The sequence below is a fragment of the Entamoeba histolytica genome, genomic scaffold, assembly GCF_000208925.1.
Source record: "Entamoeba histolytica HM-1:IMSS scf_1104750518587 genomic scaffold, whole genome shotgun sequence".
In the NCBI taxonomy this organism is placed as follows: Eukaryota; Evosea; order Mastigamoebida; family Endamoebidae; genus Entamoeba; species Entamoeba histolytica.
Window position 1 is genome coordinate 49,665 of NW_001914860.1, and position 15,505 is coordinate 65,169.

Sequence of the window (15,505 nt, forward strand, 5' to 3'; positions counted from 1 at the left end):
TTTATTACCAAATCATATAACCAAAGAAATAAGATATTAATGAAAGGGTGAGATGTAATTACTAACTAAATCTTTTAAGTGAAAAACAACCTAAACCCATTGAATAGCGTACATCTTTTTAACACTAAATCTTGATGGGTAATGACTACCAACAAAAATATCAGCCCCTTTTCCTGTTGTATCAATATAATATGACCCAAAAGTTGGAATAATATAAGAGTTGTTAGGAATAATACTGAAGCAGTCAGATGCACCAACAACAATATCTCCATCTGATGGGCAAATCCTTAAGGTAGTAGAAAGTCTTTTACGTGAAAATCGAGTTGGGGCAATTCCATGTGGGTTTTTCAATGAAAAGACAAAGAAATTAGGGTCTTTTTCAATATAGGTTGTATCAGAAGATACTGGTGGTGGTGGAACAGAATAGGAATTAAAAGTACCAAATATGTAATTGTCTGATGAGATAACAATAACCATCATGTTGGATATTAAAGATGTTGTGGTATTAAATGCAGCTGGAAGCAATCCATCACGACTAGAATCAAATAATAGTCTAAAAGTTTGTTTACCTGTCCACTGTCTTAGCAAAGAAAGGTCAGAATTAATTTCAGGAATTTCAGATGTAGAATAGGAGATAGAATTAGTAGAAGCAGTAATTGAAATACGAGGTGTATGTTTGTCTTCTCTTTCAGAACTAGATTCTAATAATTTACATCCTTCTAATTTTTCAAGTCTTGAATTAAAATCAGATAATAAAGCAAATATTTCTTGGTAAATATTTTGGTTGTCTTTAGGAAGTTTAGAAATTGTGTTTTGTAATTTAGTTAATTGTTCTCGTGCAGTTGTCATCCTTTCTTATTATTTTTTTGTTTTTAAGATTTTCTAATTTATTTCTTCTTTTATTTTTTATTATTCCTGTCTTTTTTTTTTAAGTTCTTTATTTTTTCGGGTTTTTTCAAAATTTTCTTAAAATTTCGTGTTATTATTTTTTTAGCTTTTATCAAAAGTTCATTGTTTTTTTCGTAAAAAATATAGTTTTATTTATGAAATGAAAAATAAGAACAAAACAAAAATAAAATATATTTGTAAGTTTTGGTAGAATATTCTATTTTATTTTGTCAAGACGGGATTTTTTATATTTCACTTTTCTTCCTCATCACAAGATATTTTCTGATTTGTCTACCACCACATTATGCTTGTTAGAATAAACAAATAGTCCCACACATTTTTTTTTATATTTTATATTACTTTCTTATGAATGCAATTATATTAATATGTATAACCTTATTATCAATTCTTAGATGTTTGTTTTGTATTATTGTTATTGATGCTATTATTAATTGTAGTACTGCCTACCCTTTTTTGATATTACTTGTTCTTTGATAAGTTTTAGTTTTTCTCTTTAAATATATGTTTTTATTATTAAGTAGAGATTTGTTTTTAAATATTTTCTTTAAATTTATGCTTTTAAGTCTTGTCATTTATTTCGTTTTATTTAATTTATAAATAACCATTCATTATTGAAATAAAAAAACACACAGTATAATTATACTTTACTATTGTATTTATGTTGATGTCATTCATTTTTTAGTTCACATATTTGAAAGTTTAATCTTTCATTTTAATCATAACAATTGTTGAATTTTGTATTTATTATTTTTATTTCATTTATTGTCATTTGTTCTTTTAAAATAGTTGTTTGAATATTCATTCTGATAATTTATGTTTTGATTATAAGTTTTGTTTATCGAAGTTTCTTATTATTACTTCAATTTCTTTATTTCAAAGAACTAAATTAATTCATTTATATCTCTCCTATATAGTTTCTTTATTTTAATTTATTTTTTTTTTGTTTTTCTTTTTGAATTACTTCTGTTTGAAGAGTTTTTTCTGTTTTCATTATGATTAAGTCAATCAGGATAGTTTTTTAAATTAATAAATATTTGTAAGAAATAAAGAATATCAATTACAAGATAAGCAAAATAATATTTCTATCAAAAATATTAAATGTCATATTTTTATTATATTATTTCTTCTGCATCATTCAAGTTTAATGTTTGGATTTGATATGTATTAACTATTTAAACATTCTTATTTTGAGCTTAAAAATATCAAACTAAATTAAAATGGAAGAGTTAATAAACAACAATCAACTAATTAAAGAAGTAGTAGAAACACTTCCAAACATTCAACAATCAATTAATGATACTACTAAGAATTAGCAATATTATTTAGGAAGTATTAAAAAATGAAGTATTTGAAATAAAAGAGAATGAAGCATAATCAAAAAGAAATAAAAATTCATTTATTTTCATCAGAACAAAGAGTAAAAAAGAAAATGAATGATGACGTTTAATATTACACACTCATAGTATTGTTTTATTTAAGTAAACAATTCATTAAATCATTAAATTTAGATATTATTTTATAATATTCTTTACAAACAAATATTTCATAAAAACAATAATGTAAATATGTATAAATTATTAAATTAGAATGTAAACTATGTTTTGATGTGTTTTTTTTATATCAAAGAAATTATAAATGAAATCTATTTCATAGTTTGACTTTTATTTAAAATGAAAAATAAAGTAAAAGATAATTAATAGAATATACTTGTTTCTATTGTTAGTTTTAATTAAAAACAGCCAACAACCATTAATAAGTCATAAACTCTTAAATAATTTCATTCATCAATTTGACTTATTAAGATAATGGTGATGCTTTTCAAAGTTTTTGTTAAATTCTAAAAAGTTAATTAAATGAAAGACAAAATTAAACTACTTGCTTAAATCTCTTTTACCCCAACTGGGAATGAAATTCCTGTGCAAATACCACATTGATTATTCTTATTTCTGGACATTAAAATATAACCATCCATTCCCCAAAAACTTCCCCATGAATTTTTTACAATGTAATAATCTTGACCATCTTGAGATCCATATCCAACAGCAGCAACACAATGGTTCATTATTTTCTTACATTTTGGTTCATCATAAACTCCTGATTTATATAATTGGAAAGATATTTGACTTGCATCAATACAAACACCAACAGGAGCTTCAGCAATAGCAGCAGTGAGAGCAGCATCACTAATATCAGCAGTTCTAAGTCCTTCAATAGAAACTTTTATTTTTGTCTTGTCATATAAACATTTTCCATCTTTGCCAGTATAAGGATTATCCTTTTCTTCCATAAGTCCATTTGACTTTACATAATTATAAGATGCCTGAAGAGTTCCTCCATTACATCCCTTAGCAAGAACAGCACAGTCAACTATTTGTTGTTCAGAAAGGTCAAGGGTTTGTGCTGTATATCGAGTTGTTCCACTTATCAATAATCTTGATTCAATTGCTGCAACAGCACCAAATGAATAACATGAACTACAACCTCCTTGGTCTCTAACTGGAGTAACCTTTCCTTCAGCTCTCCAATCAACAGAGGCTGGAACTTGTTTATTACTTTTTAAATTGACAGCTTCAATACCTTTATTTTCATTTCCAATAATTTGTTTATTTAAAAGTGCTTGGTACTCTTCACTTGTTAAAGCAGCATGTGGACCTTCAACAGAAAGTTCAAAACCATGGTTTTTATTAAATTCTTTAACATAGTTGAAATTACTTATAAATATTGCTTTTCTTCTTAGTCTTTCCACAGGAGAGTATTTAAATTTGTATTTAGATTGCCATTGATCAAATGTGATTGCATTTGCACAAAGTCCTAACAGAATAACTGCAAACATTAGAAGAATAAAAAATATTCTTTTAAGTTCAATAATCCATAAATATTGAACTGCTATCCAAGAAAGTATTTTTGTTAATTCTTTTTAACAACACTTTTTATTAATCTTTATGAATATTTTTATAACTTCTCAATTATAGAAAACTCATAAAGAAAAGAGGAAGTTAAGTGGAAATAAACGGGATATTATAAAAACAAATAAAAGTAATCAGTAAGTTAATGATGATTTATTTTTTGGTATATCATTGTTTTTATTGGAGTTGTAAGACTTAGAAAAGTTAAATAATGAGTTTAATTGTAATAACTCATTTTAACATTAGTTAATATTTATGTTATTTAGTTACATAAAATAAATGGTTATCAAAGACATCTGTCATTTTGGTTAAACAAAAATGGGAAGTTATTTGTAGTTTATGAAATATTCTATTGGTAATGGAATGAAAATTCTATGTATATCTCAAACTAACTTTAAAAGAAGGAAAAGATGAAACATTGAACAATAACATGAATTATTACTATTGAATATGATGAAATGAATGTGTATTTGTATGACAGAAATGGATGTGAAAGAGCTGATAGAAAGGAATATTTAAAAGATGTAGAAATGAAAATAAATGAAGAAATTATTGAAAACAATGAGAAGAATGTGAAAATTAGAAAAGAAAGTATTTAAAAGAGACTATAATAATAATCTAAATGTTAACTCTTATTTAGGTTGTATTATTCTGCTTAATAAACAAGAATTTATGTTTGGTAACACTAAAGAAAAAGATAGTAGTTATGAAAAGAGAGTTATAGGTGAAAATAAAGCAGGAAATTCTAATTTAATTAATAAAATACTTTAGTTCTTAAAGAGAGTCATGAATTAATAACTGTTTACACCAACTATGGAAGAAGTATAATATGGTTGAATTACAAATACAAGGGTAAGAGAGAGAATATAAAAAGTATTATTTATGAGAATGATAAAACAATACGAACTAATTAAATCCAAAGAGAAATTTATTTTTTATTTATTGTTCTATCAAATAAAAATTATTTGTTATTTCCAATAATGAATATTCTAATGAAGGGATCAAAGATGCATTACAGGAGACACCACAAAAAATATAAAAAAATAAATAACCAAAAAAGAAGAAATTCATATCAACCAAGAAATATAAATGACAGAAGAATGAGTGAAAATAGGTATTATCTGTATGGACAGAGATACATGAATAATCACACTAACCATTACAATAATAATTATAACCATAACTATCAAAACATAGTTGATACAAATCATTTCACTCATCACTTCATTCATAATCATCGTCATAAACACTTTAATAACAATAATTCAATATAAACAAACAGTACTATAATAGAAATAAATACCATAATAACACATAAAGAAGGTATAAACAATATCAAAATAAGAAACAAAACAGAAATCAAAGAAAAGAAATGATTGAAATACAAAACCAAGAATATTGGAAAAGACTCTTTGAAGAAGAAATTAAAATACTTACACCACAAGAAGTAGAAGAAATTAAAAATACCAAGATTAAAGAATATACATCATCAACAATATGGAGAAGATGGTATTTTCTTGCACGAGAAAAAACCAAAACAATCAGAATGGAAGAAGAGACTATTAGTATGACGATGGAAGAAGACAATAATCAATATAACCCAATTGAGATTAATGATAATAGAATATACAATAACTATGTAATGAGTATTGAAAATGAAGAAGACGATGATAAAGATTCTACGAGAGTAGAAGCTAGGCTTGCTGAGGAGAAGAAGAAGCTGGTAGAAGAGGAGAAGATGCTTGCTGAGGAGAAGAAGAGGCTAAAAGAAGAGGAGAAGAGGCTTGCTGAGGAGAAGAAGAGGCTAGAAGAAGAGGAGAAGAGGCTAGTAGAAGAAGAGGAGAAGAGGCTTGCTGAGGAGAAGAAGATCACTAAAGGAGAGAAGAAGAGGCTGGTAGAAAAGGAAGAAGAAAACAGTAAAAAGGAAAAAAGAGTAGAAGAAATAGAAAAGAAAGTGGAGGAGGATATGAAAGAGAAAGAAGAAATGAAAAAGGAAATACAAATAAAAGACCAAACCATAAAAAAACTAACTAAGGATATTATGGCATTAAAGAAGAAGCATGAGAATGAGATAAGCACAAAAAAACCACGAGTGCGATAAAAAAATATTCAAATTCCATGCTGAATCTGAAAGGAAAATGTCTGAAGTAAATTATTTAACACAACAATTGCTCTTCCTGAAAGATAAATTATCTAAATTAGAAAATAAAAATACACAAGAAGAAAAGAAGAAAGATGAGGTAACTTACAATATAACAGACTCATCTGAAACACAAATTGTAAATGACCTCTCCCCAATGTGGTAGTAGCTGATGAAATATCATCAAGTGAAGATGTTCTTCCAAAAAAGAAAGTTAACGCAGAAATCCATTGAAGAAATTGATATTCAGCATAAGAATATCATCACATTAGAATTAGATAATCAAAAAACAATGGAAGCAAACAGATAGAAAAGAAGAAATTTTAACACAATATAAATGTTTTGTTTTGAAATTATTTGAAAGAAAATTAAGAGGTCAAATTAAAGAAGAAATAATAGAAAGATTAATACAAGAATTTGGAATTAAAGTTAATGATATTAATGAATATAAAGAAATATTGAAGAAGACATTTAAAATAAAGAATGAAAATAAAAGAGAAATCAATAGAATAATGGAGGAAGAAATAATAAAACACCAATGGAAAGATAATGAATTAAAAGAAATAATATCAAAAGTGAACAAGAAAGAAGAAATAGAAGAAGAAGAGGTAATGAAAGTATTTAAAGAAGAAGAAAAGAAAGAACAAGAAGATGTACAATTTATTAACTATTATTACAATAAGAAGAAAATACATCAAATAATTAATATTATTAATAAAAATGAAATAATAATAAATACATTAGATGATTATTATCATTATATTAAATCTGTATCTTCCACTATTAACATCATTAATAAAAATAAACAAGAAAGAAGTGGAAAGAAAAGTATAGAAAGAATATTACAATCAAAAATATGTAGATTGAGAGATTTACTCCATAATAAACAATATATGAAATTAAAAAGAATATTACATATTAAGAAATATGATATATATCATATTAAAGTAAAAACAAATGAACAAATAAACTATTATAAATACTTATGAAAGATGAAAAGAATAGAAATAGAAGCAAGAAAGAATAATTTGAAAAGAATAAGATGGAATTATAAAATGATGAAATATGGAAAAAGGCAACATCTAAATAAGCCTAAAGAAGATGAATAACCAGATAAAATCTCCACTATTAATTTCTGGAAAGGAATCTATGAAACTAACACTAATATAGATTTCCTGAATATTAATTTATATGAAATATTAATTGAAAATAGAATTAATGATAGAATGTCTATAATCACTCCCAATGAATTAAACTGTGCTATTAAATTTACTGCTAACTGGAAGGCACCGGGAGTTGATAAAATACAATGATTTTTGATTAAATATTTAGAACAACCAATGAAATATTTATTAAAATTATTTAATGAATGGTTAAACAATCCTAATGAAATACCTCTTCATTTTATTCAATGAAGAACAATATTAATATATAAGAAAGGAGATAAATTAGACACACAGAATTACAGACAAATAATTTGCTTAAATTGTCTGTTAAAAGTATATACATCAATATTAAAAATGAAAATAGAAAGCCAATTGATGCTAAATCCAATTGAAAAACAGCTATCATTAAATCAAATTGGATGTAAGAAATACACATATGCATCAAAAGAAGGATTATTATACAACACTATAATCCAACAATTATTATTAAAGGCTAAATGGAAGTGGGTAGAAACATACTATGACGTCTCCAAAGCATATGATAGTATTAATCATCAATGGATTAAACAATGCTTAATATATTTTAATATCCCACTTGTAGTAATTAATAGTATATTATATATATTAAATAATACACAACTTAATTTGTATTATAATCAAGAAAGTGTGGGTATAATTAATGTAGAAAGAGGAATAATACAAGGTGATAGTTTATCTCCACTTTTATTTGTATTATCTATTGATATATTATCTAAACAATTAGATAAACAAATAAACAAATTAAATATTAAAATGAATGGAGAAGAAAAACAAGTCAAGTTAAACCACATATTATATATGGACGATTTAAAGATAATAACTAATAGCCTCGATGAAATGGAAATTACACAAATTAACTAAAGAAATATTTAATGCAATAGGATTAAAAATTAATGTAGAAAAGAGTGTGATAATGACTAATATTAATAGTCAAATAAATGGTGAATTAGCTGAATTACCAAGAGTAACTAATGATAACCATTATAAATATCTTGGTATTGAAATATGAGATAAAATAAATATTAATAAATATTGTACAAGAATATTAAATGATATATCTTCTATTCTATCATCATTAAACACTATGAAGTACAGCAGCCTCAATACAATAAGAAAGATTAATAATGATATAATCTCCAAATTAAGATATGGGTTTTGTATTGTCCCATGGAAACTATGAGAATTGGAGAAGATAGATAAACAAATAAGAAAATCATTGATACAACTCCAATTATATAGTAGAAACATCCCAAAAAGTAGATTATATGTTAAAATAAATGAAATGGGATTATGATTAATGTCATCAAGAGATGAATATGATAAAGAATTATTAAGAATATATTTAAAATATAAATATCAAACACAGAAATAGGAGAAATGATAGAAGCAATAAAAGAAAATCCAAATGGAATAATTAAAAGAATGAAGAAAGCATTTGGTAAGAAGATTAATTTTAATGAATTAATGAATATAATAGAATTAAATGAAAGAAAGCACAATGTAAAGAAAGTATTTGAATGTGTAAATAATGAATTAAATGATAGATATTTAAGTGAATGGAAAGAAAAGAAATGTGGTGAATATATAAGATGTGCAAATGGCACTTTCAATGATAAAAAATTAACAGTAGCCACTTGGAGATCATTAAATATAAAAAGAAATACATTCCTCCAAATAATAAAGATTCAAGAAGGAGTAAGTATGACAGGAAATATTAAATCAAAAATACTCAAAAATGTTGATTTAAAATACTGTAAACATTGTCATAACACAATAGCATCTATTAATCATATATTGTTAGGATGTCCTGTAATGAAAAAGAATCAAATATCAAAACATGATTATGTTTATAAACAAATATTTAAACACTTATTAACTACACATTTTAATGAATTTGATGCAATTGACTTTAATAATCCTCCAAAATGTATTTATAATGATAAAATGATAATAACTTACATTATTGATTTATTGGTTAATGATAATTCTTTCCATGCTAGAAGACCAGATATATAATATCAAAATATTACAGAAAAGAAAGGATATATCATAGATGTTGTTACATGTCAAGATAATAATTTAGAATTAAATTAAATTCATAAAATAAATAAGTATAAAGAATTACAATAGAAAATAAGAAATAATAGAGAATTAATATATGTAGAAATAATACCTGTAATATTATCAATAAATGGATTAATACATAAAGAATCATTAAGAAGATTAAAAGTACTGAAATTACAATTACACTTCCCCAAAATCCTACGAACAATAATAATAAAAAATATGAAAGACTTAATGTTTTACACATTCAATTCTGGCAACACATTAGAAGAAGAACAATCTAATGCGAGCATGCTAGAAATGAACTCTATTACACAAATAAAGCATATTGAAGAAACTGAAATAATCACTTCTCAATATGAAGAAAATCCAATTGTGGATATTTCTAATAATTGACCTTTTTTTTTTTTTTTTTTTTTTTTAATGAATATTCTAATGAATAATTTATTTTTAATTTAAACAGATAACTTTTAGAATATTTTTCAAGTTAGTTTGTTGTTGTTTAAGTCTTAGTTTTTAGTATTATTCCTTTTACCTCCAACGGATATTAATTAATATTATATTTGTCATTAAGTTAAGGTAACATGAGTCATAAATACTTGCATCTTTATCATTTTATGTAATTATATAATTGCATGGTCGATCATTAAGATTACTATGATTAAATTTCTTTATGTTTTTAATTTATTATTTCTATTACTTTATTAACCATTTCTATCAACCCAAAATTATTTCTCTAGAAGTGTGGTTCTCTTTATTCATTTAGTAATCAACATAATGAATAATCATACTTTCAGTGTTAGTTGGTAATTCTTTTAAATGGGAAATTAAAAAAAAAAAACGATTTGATAATAAAATTGATGCAAATTAAAAAAATTAATATAATAAAAAGGTAATACCAAAAAGTTCCAAGTAATTCTTAGATGTAATCAATAAAAAAATTTTAAAAATATTAATCACTTTTTCTTAGAAAATTGAGCAATTTGTCTTGTTAACTCTTCTTTTTGCTCTGCTAACATGAAATTTTTCATTTGAATTTCTGCAAGTTCTGAAGACAATTTTTGAGTATAGTCATTACATTGTTCAACAAGGAGACTTTGTGAACTAAGTGATACCTTTGATTGTACATCTTCACAATCAAAACTACATTCTGATAATGAAAGAGAACAAGTAAATCCATGATAAATACTTTTAATGAATTGTTTTATTTTTTCAATTTCTGGCTTCTTTTCTAATTTACGTGTTTCTTTATAATTATTAAGTAAAGACTTAGTAGTTGTTTTAATATGTTCAGGATGGTCTATGAATGATATAATCCAATCTTTTATATCAATTCCAAAGAGAGAATCAAATCTTAATTCTAACCCATATAATGATATCTTAAAATGAAGTTGTTTTGGTTTACTTAATAAACAACCAACATCATAATTTGTTGAAATAGAAATAGAATGTTCATCTTGTGGTAATGGTTTTGTTATTATATTACTAAATGGAGATAATATTTTCTCAACATGATTTGATTTACAATTATCCATAAATAAACAAAATCCTCTTTGGAGAGAATCTCCAACACATACAAATGATAAATTCTTAAAGATAAATTCAGATGTACTTTCATTTGGAGTTACACTTAATATTGTTGTAAAAGGTAATTCAAATGAACCATTTTTTATTATAATACTTGAACATAATGTTGGTACATCCCTTTTATCTAATAAAGGTAATAAATAATTATTTAAAAATGAAATTGTTGAATCAATAATACTTGTTGATTTTGAAGACACTTCTTTTGCAATTTGATTAAATTGTTCTCCAATAGCATTATTAATTGATTTAAATAATTGAGTGAAATATTTATTTAATGATAAATAAATCATAGAATTTAAATTAATTTGAATATTTGTTATAATACCTTCAAATCCAATCATTAAAGGTATAGGACTATGCTCATATTCAGTTACTCCATTAAAAATAGCTTTTATTGGTGAAACAATTTCATTTTTCTCTCCTTTTTCATTAACATGAATAATTTTAATACCATCAATACCAACTGTATATTTAATTTTTCTTCCATCTTTAACATAATTAAGATCCCTTTGTATAACTTCTTTAGAATATTTGTTCATTGTTAAATTTAAAAATTTTGGTGAATTATTAAATTCTATTCCTTCAATATACATATTACAACCACCACCCTCTTCAAATGGAATACTCAAAATACAATTCTTTATTTGGACTGTCATGTCTAATCTTTCTACAATATCCATAAATGAGTTAAGACCACACTTTTGAGCTATGACAGTTAAATGTTTTCTAAGAAGGTTAACAATCAATTTTGATACTTCTATAAAATTTTTAGTGCTTTCAGATTGTTGTTTAATTTGTTTTTCTTGTTGAGAGTTATTTAATTTATCTATAATAGTTAACTTAATAAAATCAATCAATTTTAAAACAACAGCACTTTCAAATGATATTTCAATTCCATCTAATGAAATGTTCATTGTTATTTTATTAAGTATTCCTTCATTAATTATTACATTAATTCTAGTGTTAAATACATTATCTCCAAAAGCACTTAATACTCTTTTTCCTATTCCATTCGATTCATAAATCATTTCAACCATTCCAACACCACTAGAAAAATTAATACAATGAGTATTTTGACTATTTTCAATTGAAATATTTGAACGAAATTGTTCTGTAACAAGTCTTAATATTTCAGTAGCACCTTCATTTTTAACAGTTATTTCAAATGTTCCTAATCTTATAGAAATAATAGTTTTTCCAGAATGATCTTGTTTTTGTTTAATACCATCATTTCTAAATAATAAAGAAGAAGTATAAATACTAATAAAATGAGATATAAATGATGAAGTAGTCATATACTCTTCAGTTAATAAAACAAGTCTTAATCTATTAATATTTAAAGACACATTTGTTTCTATTAATTGGTAAGTATCTTCATCTCTAATTTGAGTAATTTTACCATCAATATTCATATTTCTAATTAAATAGAATTCTTTGTTATTTTTAATTACTCTCATATTAAAATTTTTTATTTCAACAACTCTTCTTAAAGTAAATACATTGTTTTCAGCAACTTCTGTTCCAATTTCACTAATTTTCTAACGAAATTAATAAATAATAATTATTATTTACATATCATTATGTAATATAATTTTGAATCAACAAACTTTAAAATTCTTATCTGCAAAATAAGAACAAAATGATTCAAATGAAATAATTATTTTCACATCTTTACTTTGATATTCAAATATAAAATTATTAACATTAATAAGTATTGTATCTATAATTTGTCTTTTTGACTTCTTTGTTGTTGATTTAATTATTACAACAGTTTTTGTTTTATTTTCTGTGTCAACTTCTTTTGCTGAAGCATGAACCCCATCAATTTCAATTATAATAGGTTTTTTCATTAATGATAATGGAACAGTAACATTCATTTCATTACATTCTGCACTTTCAATTTCAATAGCTTTTGGTAACATCATCATTTTACCAATAACTTGTTCTTTTAACTGGACATTTCTTAATTGAACAGAACTATTTGTTCCAAGTTTAATATCATTTCCACTTCCAAGGTCAGGACATGATTTAATGTAATTAGATAATACTTTCTTTAATACTTTTGACACTAATAAATCCATGAAAAACAAATATGTTATTTTAGAGATGATAAATTAAAAAAAATTTTGTTAACAAAAATTTTTTATTTAAAAATTTTTTGTTTTTAAATAGAAGTATCAACTAAACTTCCTTCAACATAGACTTCTTTTATTACTCTAGAATCTCCTTGTAAAATAAATCTCTCTACCATTTGTTCATTACTATTCCATTCAAAAAGGTCAATTGGAGAATCATTAGCATTTAAGTCAACTCTTAAAGCATCAAACTTTTTACCAACTTCAAATGATCCAATTTGGTCTTGCATATTTAAACAATGAGCTCCACCATTTGTTGCTAAATAAATAATCTCTGATAATGAAACTGGTTCTGTTTTATTTACAATGTCATTGATATTACCAACAATAAGTCCAAGTCTCATTGAGTCAAGAATGGAAGCAGAAAAACCACCTGCAATATCAGTTCCCATTCCCATTTTTATTCCTTTACCAAGAGCTTTTTTTACTGGACAAAATCCTGATTTCATTGTTAAATTAGCATTTGGACAATGGATAAGTGAACTTTCATGTTTTTTAATAACATCCATTTCTTCATCTGAAAGATGGATTGAATGTGCAAGAAGAGTTTTATCAGTAAGACACTCATATTGTTCATACACATCAGTATAATTTTTACATTCAGGATACATACTTTTAATTAAATCACATTCTCCTGGTGATTCAGAAAGATGTGTTTGAAGGAAAACATCTCTTTCTTGTGCAAGTTGACCAAGTTTTTTCATAAGGTCTCGAGTACATGAAACAGCAAAACGAGGAGTAATGATTGGTTTAACAAAATGATAACCCTTAAAAGATTCAATGAACCTAATTGTCTCTTGAATACTTTTATCTGTACTTTCTTTTAAATTATCAGGGAACATTTGGTCTTGATTAACTTTTCCAATAAAAGCACGTTGATGTCTTTTTTCACAAATATTAGCAAGAATTATATCTGAATCTGTGTGAATAGTCCCAAAATAAGAGGCAGTAGTTGTACCATTTTGTAATGTCTTTCGTACAACTTGATTATAAAGCTTTTCTGCATAATTCTTATCAGCACATTTTGGTTCAAATTTATGAACTGTAGCTTCTAACCATTCAAGTAAAGGTTTACCAAAAGCAGTTCCAATAAATGCGTATTGTGGAGCATGAAGATGACAATCTATAAGTCCTGGGAATAAAAATTCACCACTCTTTAAAACAATTACATCATTTTCTGAGTATTGTTTTGGAAGTGTATTTTCAATGAAAATAATAGAACCATTTTCAACTCCAATAAAAGAGTCTCTAAATCTGATTTGGTTAGAAGTTGGAGTATCAATAATTAGTCCTTTAAATACTTTAACCTGTTTTGTTTCAGACATAAAACCAATACGAATATAATAATCAGTTCAACTTTTTCAATGAACACGTTATTATTCCAGAATAATCTTTAAGTCAAAAGTAGAATATATTACTTGAGGCACGAAAAAAAGATATTCGTTTTTGTTCCACACTTAAAGCTTCTTTATCAAAAAAAAAAAACAAAATAAAATAACAAAAAAATTTACTTATTTCTTTACTTCAGTAACACCAGTTGGATAAATTGCATCATTAGCAATACCACATTGATTATTCTTATTTCTGGACATTAAAATATAACCATCCATTCCCCATGAAGTTCCCCATGAATTTCTTACAATGTAATAATCTTGACCATCTTGAGATCCATATCCAACAGCACAAACAGCATGATTAAGAATAACCTTTTTACATTTTGGTTCATCATAAACTCCTGATTTATATAATTGGAAAGATGCTTGACCTGCATCAATAGCAACAGCAACTGGTCCTTCAGCAATAGCTTCAACTAAAGCAACTTCATTTCTTTGTTCAACAATAACTTGTCCAGCATTCTTAACAATAATTTTATCAGCATCATATTGACAAGTTCCATTTGTTGCAGTATATGGATAATCCTTTTCTTGCATTACTCCATTTCTCTTTGTGTAAGCGAAGACATATAAAATAGAGCCACCATTACATCCATTATTTTTGTTACTACAGTCAACTATTTGTTGTTCAGAAAGGTCAAGATTATCAGCATTATAAGTTTGAGAACCACCAATCAATAATCTTGATTCAATAGCAGCAAGAGACCCAAATGAATAACATGAACCACATTGGGCTTGATCTCTAATTGGAGTAACTTTTCCTTCAGCTCTCCAATCAATAGCTGTTGGAATATCTCCTTTAATAGCTTTTCTAACTGGGGCATTAACATTCTTAACAGTTCTAGCCTTTAATAAAGTATTATATTCAGCATTAGTCATGGCAGCATATGGACCATCAACAGATAATTGGAAATTATGTTGTTGGTTAAATTTGGCAACAAACATAGAGTTCATATTAAAGATAGCTCTTCTTCTTAATAATTCAATTCCTTTGAATTTTTGATTATTTTTTGCCATCCATTTATCAAAGCTAATAGCATTGCTCAATGAAATGAGAGTAACAAAGAGTAAACCAAACATTAAAAATGAGAGTATATTAGTTTTTTTGTAAATTTAGATTACTTCTGACGAAAAGCCACGTTCTTTAAAAAATTGATTAAAATAA

The 15,505-nt window shown here is 25.2% G+C and overlaps 6 protein-coding genes across 6 annotated transcripts, besides 2 other annotated features; 1 reads left to right on the top strand and 5 right to left on the bottom strand.

The window, feature by feature from the left end:
- Positions 1-39: 39 nt before the first annotated feature.
- Positions 40-849, bottom strand: EHI_151390 (uncharacterized protein; the record flags this gene model as incomplete). Its single annotated transcript, XM_652353.2, has 1 exon — positions 40-849. The coding sequence occupies one exon, from the start codon at positions 847-849 to the stop codon at positions 91-93; it is 759 nt and encodes a 252-aa protein (XP_657445.1). The 3' UTR covers positions 40-90.
- A 1,939-nt stretch (positions 850-2,788) lies between these two features.
- Positions 2,789-3,742, bottom strand: EHI_151400 (cysteine proteinase, putative; the record flags this gene model as incomplete). Its single annotated transcript, XM_652354.1, has 1 exon — positions 2,789-3,742. The coding sequence occupies one exon, from the start codon at positions 3,740-3,742 to the stop codon at positions 2,789-2,791; it is 954 nt and encodes a 317-aa protein (XP_657446.1).
- Positions 3,743-4,273: 531 nt separating this feature from the next.
- Positions 4,274-4,586, top strand: EHI_151410 (uncharacterized protein; the record flags this gene model as incomplete). The annotated part of the gene is made up of 2 exons (XM_652355.2): positions 4,274-4,406; positions 4,456-4,586. 2 exons carry the CDS (start codon positions 4,274-4,276, stop codon positions 4,584-4,586), a joined length of 264 nt encoding a protein of 87 aa, XP_657447.2.
- Positions 4,587-4,820: 234 nt separating this feature from the next.
- Positions 4,821-5,637: a repeat region.
- Positions 5,638-5,645: 8 nt separating this feature from the next.
- Positions 5,646-9,635: a repeat region.
- A 545-nt stretch (positions 9,636-10,180) lies between these two features.
- On the bottom strand, positions 10,181-12,892 carry EHI_151420 (uncharacterized protein; the record flags this gene model as incomplete). Its single annotated transcript, XM_652270.1, has 2 exons — positions 10,181-12,349; positions 12,419-12,892. 2 exons carry the CDS (start codon positions 12,890-12,892, stop codon positions 10,181-10,183), a joined length of 2,643 nt encoding a protein of 880 aa, XP_657362.1.
- An 83-nt stretch (positions 12,893-12,975) lies between these two features.
- Positions 12,976-14,271, bottom strand: EHI_151430 (guanine deaminase, putative; the record flags this gene model as incomplete). The annotated part of the gene is made up of 1 exon (XM_652271.1): positions 12,976-14,271. One exon carries the CDS (start codon positions 14,269-14,271, stop codon positions 12,976-12,978), a length of 1,296 nt encoding a protein of 431 aa, XP_657363.1.
- Positions 14,272-14,457: 186 nt separating this feature from the next.
- Positions 14,458-15,420, bottom strand: EHI_151440 (cysteine proteinase, putative; the record flags this gene model as incomplete). The annotated part of the gene is made up of 1 exon (XM_652272.1): positions 14,458-15,420. The coding sequence occupies one exon, from the start codon at positions 15,418-15,420 to the stop codon at positions 14,458-14,460; it is 963 nt and encodes a 320-aa protein (XP_657364.1).
- Positions 15,421-15,505: the final 85 nt, after the last annotated feature.